Source organism: Elephas maximus, chromosome 17 (assembly GCF_024166365.1).
Source record: "Elephas maximus indicus isolate mEleMax1 chromosome 17, mEleMax1 primary haplotype, whole genome shotgun sequence".
Classification (NCBI taxonomy): domain Eukaryota; kingdom Metazoa; phylum Chordata; class Mammalia; order Proboscidea; family Elephantidae; genus Elephas; species Elephas maximus.
The window spans coordinates 21,642,027-21,655,974 of record NC_064835.1 but is presented as its reverse complement, the minus strand read 5'-3'; the positions used below and the strand labels follow the sequence as shown (position 1 = coordinate 21,655,974).

At 37.1% G+C, this 13,948-nt stretch overlaps 1 protein-coding gene across 1 annotated transcript; it reads right to left on the bottom strand.

Annotated features, from left to right (window-relative positions):
* Positions 1 to 1,805: 1,805 nt before the first annotated feature.
* On the bottom strand, positions 1,806 to 2,756 carry LOC126061061 (olfactory receptor 150-like). Its single transcript, XM_049857430.1, has one exon. The coding sequence runs from the start codon at positions 2,754 to 2,756 to the stop codon at positions 1,806 to 1,808; it is 951 nt and encodes a 316-aa protein (XP_049713387.1).
* Positions 2,757 to 13,948: the final 11,192 nt, after the last annotated feature.

Below are 13,948 nucleotides of genomic sequence, written 5' to 3'. Positions count from 1 at the left end.
GAGAAAGCAAGCACAGTTTTAGGCATGCCAGTCTAGTCAGATGATTATAAAAATACACTTTAACCAGGTGTAAATGCTCATGCTTGGTTGCAAAAGCCCCAGTAGCCCTGTGCTCTGCCTCTGGGCATAGCTTTAAAGAGATGAGCAGTCAAGAGCATGATGTTATTTGGAGATGCCCATGCTTGTGTCCTTAATGCAACTGTTTTGGAGGTGCTGACTCTCAGAAGCATTAAACAGAACACACCAGGAGTTCTCATCTAGAAGTGGTTCTAAAAGTAAAGTGAAATATTGGTCTTTAAGAGTCTGAAGAACCATTCTACGGAGAAATGTGGAAATACATCCAGATGCTGCTACCACCAGCAAGACAGGGTGTGGGAGCTCAGCAACTGGCAGGAGGAGCTGGCGGAAGCTGGTGCCACCAAGAGCTTCTGAGAGTTATTAGTAGAAACGAGTTCACATCAATCATTTTCTTTTCTTTCTTTCTTTCTTTTTTGGTTTATTGCCTCCTAGGAGGACTAACAGGAGTTTTCTGGTTGATATTCTAAAAATCATCAGTGGGAACTTATCTGGGAAAACAGAAGAGGAGGGAATTTATTGCTTAGAAGTCTTCCCAACCTATCATCTGATTCACATTTTCCATTTTAAATTCCTCTTTACTAGGTAAGAAGGGGGAGCCACAAATTTTTAGTTGAAACCACAGACAATTATTGAGTGTCTACAAAGTAATTCTGCCAAATTCTATTTCCAGAATAAATATTGAGTCTTTGGTTAGTAAGACGGGTACATGACATTAGTCAGAAAATAATTTTCCAATTTTAATTTTTGCATGTGAATATGTGATCCATATGATTTCAATGCATAGTCAAAGGATGTCACTTCTACATCTGTGATTCTACAATATGGGTGAACAGAAAACTCTTTAGAAATAGGGGAAAATGAATATGGCATTCTCAGGGAAATGGAGGTGATAGCACGATACTAAAACTGTGAAGAAAAGAATGTTGCAAAAGAAATAAGTAACAACACATAATGTATTCAGCCCTGATGAGTCTATCAGTCTCTTCCATTATGGTGTTATCATCCTGTGGGCAGGAATTATGTCTTATCAGCCATCATCTTCCCATCTTCCCCCATATTCCTTAATATGGCTCTCTGCATTTAGTAACCAGCAGGAATTAAATTTCACAGATTTCAAATGATTACAAGTAATTTATTTTAGACATAACATTTTTCCGGAAAAGTTTATTTGTATACTTATTAGTAAACGAGGACCAATACAGAAAGTATTAAGAAGATCAAAGGACACAGACCAAATGGATCATTCCATTAATTATGATAACCAAACCCATTGCTGTAGATTCCAACTCATTGTGACCTTATAGGACAGAGTAGAACTGCCCCATAGGGTTTGCAAGGAGTGGCTGGTGAATTCAAACTGCTGACCTTTGGGTTAGCAACCAATCTCTTAACCAGTGCACCACCAGAGTTCCATTAATTATGATAGGTAAACCTTATCTAACAAGGCGCCAAATTCCAGGTATATAAATTATAATCTCCCCACCCATATGAAGGCGTTAGAAGATATTTTAAAAAATGATTAGAGGAAATACGGGTTACTACGGGTGACCTCTGGGGCTTCCTGGAATTGACACTGCTCTCCAGGTGACTGCCCCCCATGTGACACTATGAAACCAATCCATACTTGGAATCTTTCTTCCAAATAAACAATTGCTAACAATAATTTCAGTACTTGTATATATATATTGCTGTCTCTGAATGTATTCTTACTGAATCTTCTCCAAGAATTATACACCTTTGCTAATGCAAAATAATCTTTTCTTAATGATTTTATTGAGAGCAACTTTGACATCCTTATTCCTCAGGCTGTAGATCAGAGGGTTCAGCATTGGCACAATAATGGTATAAAACACAGAAGACACTTTGCTTTGGTCCATGGAGCTGACATTTGATGGTTGCAGGTACATGAATGCTATAGAACCATAGAAGAGTGTAACAGCCAAGATGTGGGAGCTGCATGTCCTGAAGGCTTTGGACCAGCCCTCAGTGGAGCTGATTCTCAGGATGTTGGCAATGATAGAGACATAGGAGCCAAGGATGGCCAAGGTTGGTGCAAGAATATTAAATACAGTGAAGCACAAAACTACCACTTCATTGATATAAGTGCTGGAGCACGAGAGCTCCAGTAGTGGAAAAACATCACAGAAGTAATGGTTGATTATTTTAGCCTTGCAGAAAACCACTCTTAGCATGCAAACTCTGTGAGCTGTAGCACCAATCAACCCCATCATATATACCTCAACTACCAACCAGGAGCAGACCTGATAAGACATGGTGACATTGTAAAGCAATGGGTTACAGATGGCAGTGTATCGATCATATGCCATCACAGCCAGCATATGACACTCTGCAATAGCAAAAACAATAAAGAAATAGAGCTGAATCATGCATTCAGGGTAAGAAATTGTGTTCTCCTCTGTCACAAAGTTCCCCAGCATTTTGGGAGTAATGACAGTGGATTGGCAGAGATCAATGAAGGACAAACTGCTGAGGAAATAGTACATGGGGGTGTGCAGGTGAGAACTGAACACAATCAGTGTGATCATGCCCAGGTTCCCCATCACTGTGATCACATAGGCTCCTAGGAAGAAAAGAAAGAGGGGGAGCTGGAGTTCCGGCTTTTCTGTCAGCCCAGCAAGAATGAACTCAGTCACCATGGAATGATTTCCTGCTGCCATTTTATTCTGGGGATTCTATGGGGGAAGAGAAGAAGAAATTTGAGGGAGGTATTTACTTGTAGGGTGGGAAACAGATGAAATCTTATCATTCAGGTATCTCCAGTTCTCTCTCCCTGTCCCTGCTCCTTGCTGGAAGTTAAAGACTCTGGGATCCCATTATTACCAGTCATACAAACAAACATCAGGTGAAATTATTTATTTTTTTTGTTTCTGTGCTACAAGGGTGGGCCTTAGTACTGGCCAATCTCTGAACATCCAAACAACAGTTCTGAAAGTTAGAATATTATGTGTCCTTAGCCTTGGTGGTACAATGGTTAAGCCCTCAGCTGTTAACTGGAAGGTTGACAGTTCAAAATACGCAGTGGCTCTGTGGGAAAAGGACGTGACAATCTGCTTCTGTAAAGTTACCACCTAGAAAATCCTATAGAGGTAGTTCTACTCTGTCATGCCAGATTGATATGAGTTGAAAATCTACTCAATGGTACCACCAACAATGACAACAACGAAGCACTTTCCATGTCTGTTTCCAATCCTCTCAACTTTTCTGCAGTGCAAATACCAGCACGTACTAAGTACCAGTTACGATCTAGTTGATTCTGATCATGGCAACCCCATCTGTGTCAGAGTAGAGCTGTGCTCCACAGAATGTTCAGTGGCTGATTTTTTGGCAATAGATCACCAGGATTTTCTTCTGAGGGACATTAACTATTTGCACTATACAGCAATTCCACAATAATCACTATTGTAATGTGCCATGAGTCGCTTCTGACTCATAACCACCCTATGTACAACAGAACAAAACATGGCTTAGTCCTTTGCCGTTCTCACAATTGTTATGCTTGAGTCCATTGTTGCAACCACTGTATCAATCCATCTCGAGGGTCGCCTTCTTTTACACTATCCCTCTACTTTACCAAGCAGGATGTCCTTCTCCAGGGACAGATCCCTCCTGATAACATGTCCAAAGTATGTGAGACGAAGTCTTGTTATCCTTACTTTTAAGGAGCATTCTGGCTGCATTTATTCCAAGGTGGATTTGTTCATTCTTTTAACAGTCCATGGTATATTCAACACCATATTTCAAAGATGTCAATTCTCCTACAGTCTTCCTTATTCAGTTTCTAGCTTTCTCATGCATATGAGGCAATTGAAAACACTATGGCTTGGGTCAGGCACACCTTATTCTTAAAGGTGGAATCTTTGCTTTGTAACCCTGGTAGCATAGTGGTTAACAACTATGGCTGCTAACCAAAAGGTCAGAATTTCAAATCCACCTGGCACTTGTTGGAAACCCTATTGAGCAGTTCTACTCTGTCCTATAGGGCACTGTGAGTCAGAATTGACTCGACAGCAACAGTTCGGTTTGGTTTTTGGTTTTCATAGCAGATTTGCCCAATGATATGTACCATTTGATTTATTGACTTCTGCTTTCTTGGGTGTTGATTGTGGATCCAAGTAAAATGAAATCCTCAAGAACTGCAAACTTTTCTCTGTTTATCATGATGTTGCTTATTGGTCCATTTGTAAGGATTTTTGGATTCTTTATTTTGAGGTGTAATCCATACTGAAAGCTGTAGTCTTTGATCTTCATCAGTAAGTGCTTCAAGTCCTCTTCACTTTCAGCAGGCAAGGTTGTGTCAACTGCACATAAAAAAAAATGTGCAGCATGTTGTTAATGAATCTTCCTCCAGTTCTGATGCCCTTTTCTTCTTTATTCAGCCAAGCTTCTTGGATTATTTGCTAAACATACAGACAGAATTAATGTGGTGTAATATACAACCCTGAAGCACATCTTTCCTGACTTTAAACCAAGCAGTATCCCCTTGGTCTGTTTCAACAACTGCCTCTAGATCTATTTATAGGCTCCTCCTTAGCACAATTAAATGTTCTGGATTCCCATTCTTTTCAATATTGTCCATAATTTGTTATGATCCACACAGTCGAATGCCTTTAGTCAATAAAACACAGGTAAAAATCTTTCTGTTATTTTCTGCTTTCAGCCAGAATGCATCTAACATTAGCAATGATATCTCCAGGTCCATGTCCTCTTCTGAATACAGATTGAATTTCTGGCTGTTCCTTGTCCATGTACTGAAGCAACCACTTACGAATGATTTTCAAAAAAATTTTGTTTGTGACATTAATGATAGTGTTCCATAATTTCCACACTTGGTTGGATCACCTTTCTTTGGAATAGGCATAAATATCATTCTATTCTAGTCAGTTGGCCAGGTAGCTCTCTTCCAAATTTCTTGGCATAGATGAGTAAGCACTTCTAGTGCCTCATCCATTTGTTGGAACATCTCAACTAATATTCTTTCAACTCCTGGAGCCTTATTTTTTGCCAATACTGTCAGTGAACCTTGGACCTCTTCCTTTGTTACCATTGCTTCCTGGTCACAAGCTACCTCCCGACATGGATGAACATCAACAAATTATTTTTGGTACAGAGACTGTGTATTCCTTCCATCTTCTTTTGATGGTTTCTGCATCCTTCCCTGTTGTGCCCATAGAATCCTTCACTATTGCAACTTGAGGCTTGAATTTTCTCTTCAGTTCTTTCAACTTGAGAAATGCCAAGCAATTCCTTTTTGTTTTATAACTCCTGGCCTTTGCACATGTCATTATAGTACTTTATTTTGTCTTTTTGAGCCACCCTTTGAAATCTTCTGTTTAGTTCTTTAACTTCATCATTTCTTCTATTTCTCTAGCTATTCAAGGTTCAAGAGCAAGTTTCAGAGTCTCTTCTGACATCCATTTTGATCTATTCTTTCTTTCCTGTCTTTTTAATGACCTCTTGCTTTCTTCATATATGATGTCTTTGATGTCCTTCCACAATTCATCTGGTCTTCCATCCTGGTGTTCAACAGGTCAGATTTATTCTTCAAATGGTCTCCAAATTCAGGTGGTTTATACCCACGTTTGTTCTTTGGCTATTGTGGACTTGTTGTAATTATCTTCAGCTTCAACTTGAACTTGAATATGAGTAATTGATAGGTTGTTGAAGTCAGCCCCTGGCCTTGTTCTGATTATCTTGAGCTTTTCCAATGCCTCTTTCCACAAATGTAGTCAATTTGATTTTTGTGTATTGCATCTGGTGAGGTCCATCTGGTGGGGTCCACTTGTATAGTTGGTGGTTATGTTGTTGATAAAAGGTATTTGCAATGAAGAATTTGTTGGTCTTGCAAAATTCTATCATGTGATCTTCGACATCCTTCCTATAACCAAGGCCATATTTTCCAACTACCAGTCCTTCATCTTTGTTTCCATATTTTCCAACTACCAGTCCTTCACCTTTTGCATTCCAGTCACCACTAATTATCAATGCATCCCGATTGTAGTTTTGATCAATTTCAGACTGCAAAAGCTGGTAAAAACTTCAATTTCTTCATCTTTGGCATCAGTGGTTGGTGCATAAGTTTGAATAATAGTCATATTAACTGGTCTTCCTCAAGGGATATGGATATTATCTTATCACTGATACTGTTGTACTACAAGATAGATCTTGAAGTATTATTTTTGACAATGAATGCAATGCCATTCATCTTCAAGTTGTCATTCCCAGGAATGTAGAACACGTGATTGAGAATTCAAATTGGCCAATGCCAGGCCATTTCAGCTTACTACTTCCTAAGATATCAATGTTAATGCATTCCATTTCATTTTTCATGACATCAAATTTTCCTAGATTCATGCTTCATGCATTGTATGTTCCTAGTATTAATGGGCATTTGCAACTCTTTCTCCTCTTTTTGAGTCATGCCACATTAGCAGATGAAGGCTCCAAAAGCTTGACTACATTCATGTCACTAAGGTCGACTCTAGTTGAGGAGGCAGCTCTTCCCCTGTTGTCTTTTGAGTGCCTTCCAAAGTGAGGCACTTATCTTCCAGCATTATGTCAGACAATATTCTTCGGATATTTCTAAGGTTTTCACTGGCGAATTCCTTTCAGAAGTAGACCTCCAGTTCCTTCTTCCTAGTATGTCTTAGCCTGGAAGCTCAGCTGAAACCTGTTCACCATGGGGGACCCTGCTGGTATTTGAGTACCAGTGGCATAGCTTCCAGCAGCACAGCAACACACAAGCCTCCCCAGTACACACAAACTGACAGATGCATAGGGTACAATAGTGGATAGTTTCTCTGAAATGACAAAGAGACTAGAAAGGAGTGCAAGCATGAGTAGCTAGAAGGAGAAACAGAAGGTGAAACAGGGAGGGACCCATACAGAGATAGACAGGATTTATCTCATACACTGATCACTTGTTTATAATGTGCCTCACTACTGGCAAATATTTAACCACAATGAACCTTAGCTACCTAATACATGAAATAAGTATACTAGTAATTGTCGTGTCTGCCTTCCTATCTTATCTCTTTGTTATATCAGAAAAAACACTAACTGCAATTAATGTGAGGGAAGTATTAATGTAAAGTACAAAAATAATACATCAACAACTATTGTACACTGGTTACCTTTTAGAGAGTACTTTGATTTCTGGCACCAATTCAAAAATATGGAAATAGTGGCTCTGAAAAGTAACAGGATAGCTAACATTTAGTATATCACTCAAATTGAACCACATCCAGGAAGGAAGTTCATTTCCCAATGAGGAGAAGCCAGAAGTTCCTAAGATTAAAGGTAAAACTCATTCATTCTGAAAACACCATGTGCTATATACTCTTATATAACCTAACATGGCTCATGAGGGTTGTGGCTTTTGTTCTGGAGGACCATGGCTGCAGAATAAAAATCTTACATGGTATTTAGGACATGTTGTCTTTGTATGTCTTATGTGCGTTTTCTTGGTGTATTTTGAACTCACTTTTGAATCAGATCTTTTATTACTCCCTCAATGACATTAAAGACCAAAGCAGAAAGAACGTATGTATCTCTGAGATGTGAGTTTTGAAGAGCACTGATGAGTTCTTGGCATGGGATACCATGATGACTGTCTATGTTCAAAAGAAAGAAATCCAAAAGACATCATCAAAGATTGATGGTGTATCAAAAACAAAGAAAAAAGTGTTGAGATAAGAATGAACGTGAGGGTGATATTACTATTTATTATAGGGTGGTATTATTCAGTGTTTACTATGTGATTAGAACTGTCTGGACAATTCATAAGTAATATTTGATATGTCTCCCCTAGTCCATATGTGGGATGAGCTTATTATTCCCAATTTATAGATGAAAAAACTGAAACTTGAGAGACTTGAGTTGTTCATGGTGACCCTGAGGATTTTCAATACAGATGTGGACAATGGCTTCCTAATTCTACAGATAAATTTGACATACTTCTGGGAAATAAAAGTAAAAATAGAATATTCAAACTAATGCTGATATCTTTTCAAAATACCAAAGTGATTAAAAGAAAAAACCTGTGCAAAATTCATGCTAGATTAACAGTACATGAGAGCTTGAAAAAATTGTGATAGCAATAATTAACATTTTTGTGTGATTCCAATTAGACCAGCATCTAGACTAGATCCCACAGAGCTGAATCCTGCACTTGTCATTTACCCATGCTCATATTGCTCAATGAGTGGTGGATGGAGGGATATGACTAAGTTTACAACTTTAAATAAATGAAATAACAAATACCTTTCCTAAATTGTCAATTTTATCTGAAATTTTCCTGTTATAAGAACAAGGTGTCATTCTGCCACTAAAATGTTTGCTGAAGGTATTTGTGCTTACATCGTGCAAGTGATAGCTGAAAACAAGTAAATATAAAGCCAAAATTTCACCTTCCGTGTAGTCCTATGTGTTCATGTTGCAAGATGTTTCAAGTATAATACTAATGACAAAAGTTATTATAAAGTAATCTTAGTCCTTGCTGTTGGCAATTTTCACATGCTTACTACTTTTTGGATTACTATTAAAATTAAATCCTTTAAAATCTTAAATCGTTATATTTTGGAAGTTTTTTTGTTTGTTAATAGGAAATACTTTTGTTTTTGAAGCTTCTTATCTATAGTAGGGTTTACCCATGATTGTGAAAGAATTCTTTTGAATGAGGGCCTGTTAGTATGTAAGTAGCATCATAACACTACAAAGCTATGATTTAAAAGCGATTTGTCTAGAATTTAGTAATAGTACCAGAAAAACTGCTTATCTTCTCAGGTACACAATTATTTGACTTTTTTGAAAACTAAAATGAGTTCAAAATGAAGAAGGAGCAGCAGCTGGAAAATATGGTCTTGGTGATAAAAATGGCATGGGAGATCGTGTGATACAATTTTCCAAGATCAACAATTTATTAACTGGAAATACCTTTTCACAACATAAATGGTTACTAAACAACTGGATGTCCCCGGATGGATACACAGGAATCAAATTGACTACATCTGTGGAAAGATATGATGGAGAAGCTCAGTATCATCAGCCAGAGCAAGGTCAGGAGCCAACTACAGAATCAACCATCAATTGCTCATACATAAGTTCAAACTGGAGCTGAAGAAAATTGAAAGAAGTTCACAAGAGCCAAAATGCAACTTTGAGTATATCCTGTCTGAATTTAGAGACCATATCAAGAATAGATTTGATACACTGAACTTTAATGACTAAAGAACAGGCAAGTTGTAGAATGGCACCAAGGACATCATAAATGAAGAAAGCTAAAGGTCATAAAAAGACAAAAAATAGGGGAAAAAGACCAAAAATGGATATTGGAAGAAACTTGAAACTTGTTCTTGAACATAAATTAGCTAAAGAGAAAAGAAGAAATTATGAAGTAAAAGAGCTGAACAGAAGGTTTCAAAGAATGGATCAAGAAGAAAAACTATTATAATGAAATATGCCAAAGCCTGGAGCTCGAAAACCAAAAGAAAAGAACATGATCAATATTACTCAAGCTCAAAGAACTGAAGAAAAAAATTCAAGATTTGAGTTGCAATTTGAAGGATTTTATGGGCAAAATATTTAACACTGCAGGAAGTATTTAAAGAAGATGGCAGGAATACAAAGAGTCCTGTAACAAAAAGAATTGGTCAACATTCATTCATTTCACGAAGTTCAAGCTTCACTGATGGCATTGCTGAAAAACACAGCTCCAGGAATTGATGGGATATCAATTGAAATATTTCAAGAAAAGGATGCAGGCCAGAAAGCATTCACTCCTCCAGGCGAAGAAATTTGAAGGACAGCTTCCGGGCTAACCTAATAGAAGAGATCCCATATACGTGCCTTCCCAAAGAAAGGTGATCCAACAGAAGGTGGAAATTTTGTAACAATACATTAATATCACAAAAAAGTGAAATTTTGCTGAAAACACTTAAAAAATGGTGTCAGCAGTACATACACAGGAAATTGCCAGAAATTCAAGTCAATTCAGTGGAGGATGTGGAACCTGGGATATCACTGCTGATGCCAGATGGATCTTGGCTGAAAGCAGAGAATAAATACCAGGAAGATGTTTCCCTGTGTTTTATTGACTAAGCAAAGCATTCAGTTCTGTGATCTTACTTAACAAATTATGGATGACATTGTGAAAAATGGGAATTCCAGAACACTTAATTGTACTTATGTGGAAACTGTACAAGACCAAGAGACAGTTGTTCAAACAGAACAAGGAGATACTGCAGGGTTCAAAATCAGTAAAGTTGTATGTTAGGGTTGTATCTTTTCACCATACTTATTCTGAATGCTGAAAAATAAATCCTAAAATCTGGACTGTATGAAGGAAAACAGGGCATCAGGATTGAGCAAGGGTTCTTGATATGCTGATGACACAAAGACCTTGCCTGCTGAATGTGAAGAGGACCTGAAGCACATACTGTGAAGTTCAAAATCTACAACCTTCAGTATTGACTATACCTTAACATAAAGAAAACAAAAATCCTCATACCTGGACCAAAAAACAACATCATAATAAATGGAGAAAAGATCGAAGTTGTCAAGGATTTCATTTTAGTTGGATCCACAATCAATACCCACAGAAGCAGCAGTCATGTACTAACAAAGAATACTCCAAGGTGAAATTAGAAAAAAAATACATTTGCAATAGCATCAAAAAGAATAATCTACAAGTAAATTAAATGAAGAAATTCAAGACATGTACACTGAAAAGTACAGAACATTTTTTAAAGAACTTAAGAAAGACCTAAGTCAATAGAATAACATCACATGTTAAGCAATCAGAAGCTTGATATTGTTAAGATGACAGTACTCCCCAAATTTATGTACGGCATCAAAGCAATTGGTATTAAACTCCCAGGTTCTTTTTTTGCAGATATTGACAAGTTCTAATCCTGAAATTCGTAAGGAAATTCAAGGGGACTTAAACAGTCAAAACAAACTTTAAGGAGAAAAAAAAATGGAAGACTAACAATTACTCATTTCTAAATTCAATACAAAGCAACAGTAATCAAGACTGTATGATACAGGCATAAGGCCAAACATACAAATAAATGGAAAAGAATTGAAAGCCCAGAAATAAACCCGTACATCTATGGTCAATTGACTTTTGACTTTTGACTTTTGACTAGGGTGCCAAGACCATTTGATGGGGGAAGAATACTGTCTTCAACAAATGGTGTAGGACAACTGGGTGGCCAGGTGCAAAAGAGTGAAGCTGGACCCCCTTCTTCACATCATACATAATAATTAACTCATAATACATCACTGATCTAAATGTAAAAAAGTACAACTATAACACTATTGAAAGAAATATAAGAGCAAATTTTTGGGACCTTGGATTGTGCTATGGTTTCTTAGATATGACACCAAAAGCAAAAGCAACAACAACAACAAAAATAGATTAACTGGATTGCATCAATAATAAAATAAAAGAAAATTTTTGCGTCAAAAGGCATTAACAGAAACATGAAAAGACAACCTACAAAATGGAAGAAAATATTTTCAAAGCATATATCTAATAATCAACATCTGATTGACACAGCAGTCAAGAAATTAGATGATGCATTGCATTGGGCAAATCTGCTGTAAAAGACCTCTTTAAAGTGTTAAAAAGCAAAGACATCACTTTAAGGACTAAGGTGTGCCTGACCCAAGCCATGGTCTTTTCAGTCACCTTATATGCATGGGAAAGCTAGGCAATGAATAAGGAAGACTGAAGAAGAATTGGTGTCTTTTAATTATAGTGCTGGTGAAGAACATTGACTACACAATGGACTAGCAAAAGAATGCACAAACTTATCTTGGAAGAAGTACAGCCAGAATGTTCCTTAGAGAGGAGGATGGTGAGACTTTATCTCGCATACTTTCGTCATGTTATTAGGAGGGATTGGTCCCTAGAGAAGGACATCATGCTTGGTAGAGAGTTAGCGAAAAAGAGGGGGATCCTAAACATGATGGATTGACACAGCAGATGCAACAATGGCTCAAGCATAATGATGATCATGAGGATGGCACAGGACAGAGTAGTGTTTCATTTTGTTGCATATAGTGTCGCTATGAATCCAAACTGACATGACACACCAAACGATAACAACAACATTATGTAATAAGGGTCTAATATCTAAAGTATGTAAAGGAGACTTGTTGGCGTAGTGGTTAAGTGCTCAGCTGTTAACCAAAAGTTTGGTTGGTCAAACCACCAAATGGCTCCATGGGAGAAAAACCTGGTGATCTGCTCACGTAAAGATTACAGCCTAGGAATCACTATAGGGTAATTCTTATCTGTCACATGGGTATCACAGTGAGCTGAAATTGACTTCATGGCACCTAATCACAAAAAAGTCTAGAATATGTTAAGAATTCTTACAACACAAGAGTAAAAAGACAAACACCCAATGAAAATATGAGCAAAAAACTTGAATAAACATTTCTCTAAAAAGGATATACAAATGTCCTATAAACACATTAAAAGATCGTCAACATCATTAATCAATAAAAGAACGGCAGTAAAAACCAAATGAGACAACACTTCACACTCACTAGGATGACTATAATTAAAAAGATAGACAATAAGAAGTTTAGACAAGGAGAAACTGAAACCCTCACAATACATTGCTGGTGGGATTGTAAAATGGAGGAGCTGCTTAGGCAGCTCATCAAAATGCTAAATACAGGGTTAGCCAGCAGTTATACTCTTAGGTACATAGTCAAGAGACTGAAAACATATGTACACATAAAAACTTATACATGAATGGTCAGAGAAGAAATATTCATAACAAAAAGTGAAAATAGCCTAAATGTCCATAAAGTGATAAATAAGTAAAAAAAATGTGGTATATTGCAGAATAACATTCCATAAAAAGGAATGTTATTCTGCAATAAGAGGGAATGAAGTACTAAGACATGGCAAGTTATGAATTAAAAATATTCTGTTAAGTGAAAAAGCCATTCACAAAAGGCCAACAATTGTATGATTCCATTCATATGAAAACTTCAAAAGAGACTTGTAGAGACAGAAAAGAACTTAGTGTCTGCCAAGTGGTAGGGGGAGGGGAGAGTGAAGAGTGACTGCCAATGAGTGTGGGGATTGTTTTTGTGGGGATGATGAAAATGCTGAAAAATTAAATAGTTGTGAGAGTTGTACAACTCTATGAACATACTTAAAAACACTGATTCACACCCATTAAAAGGGGAAATTTTGTGGTATGTGATTATATGTCAAAAAAAAAAATGTCAAGGACGTTATAAATAATAAACCACCAGCACTACCAACACCACAGCAACAACCACAAAATAGTACCTCCAGGCTGAGAGTTTACCACCCTTCTCTAAGCCTTTCCCATTTAGGTTATACCTGGTATATACCACTTCATTTATTTCAAACATACCCTTAAGGTCTTGTCCAAACAATGAAGTATTCCTCTAGTCAAAAAAATGTATGCTATATTGCCTCAAAAACTATGACTATCTTTTACAGTTATAGTCTTTTTCTCTCTCTCTCTCTAATACATTAGCAAGAAAAACATAGGACTTTGTAATCATGAATTATAAGTTACATACCTGTGGTAGATATATATCTATTTAAATTTTTCTCCTGTGTCTTTTGTCAGAGAAAACAAATCAAGAAATATGAAAATAAGATAAACATAACTGAAAAACAAACCAAATCCATTCTTGTTGAGTCCATTTCAACTCATAAAGACCCTATAGAACAGGGTAGAACTGCCCCATAGGGTTTCTAAGACTTCAAATCTTTACAGAAGCAGACTCCCATGTCTTTCTCCCATCAAGCAGTTGGTGTTTTCTAACTGACAAACTTTCAATTAGCAGCTGA

Bases quoted from the DNA above. Each gene is read 5' to 3' on its own strand.
- LOC126061061 (XM_049857430.1), bottom strand. From the start codon at position 2,756: ATGGCAGCAGGAAATCATTCCATGGTGACTGAGTTCATTCTTGCTGGG.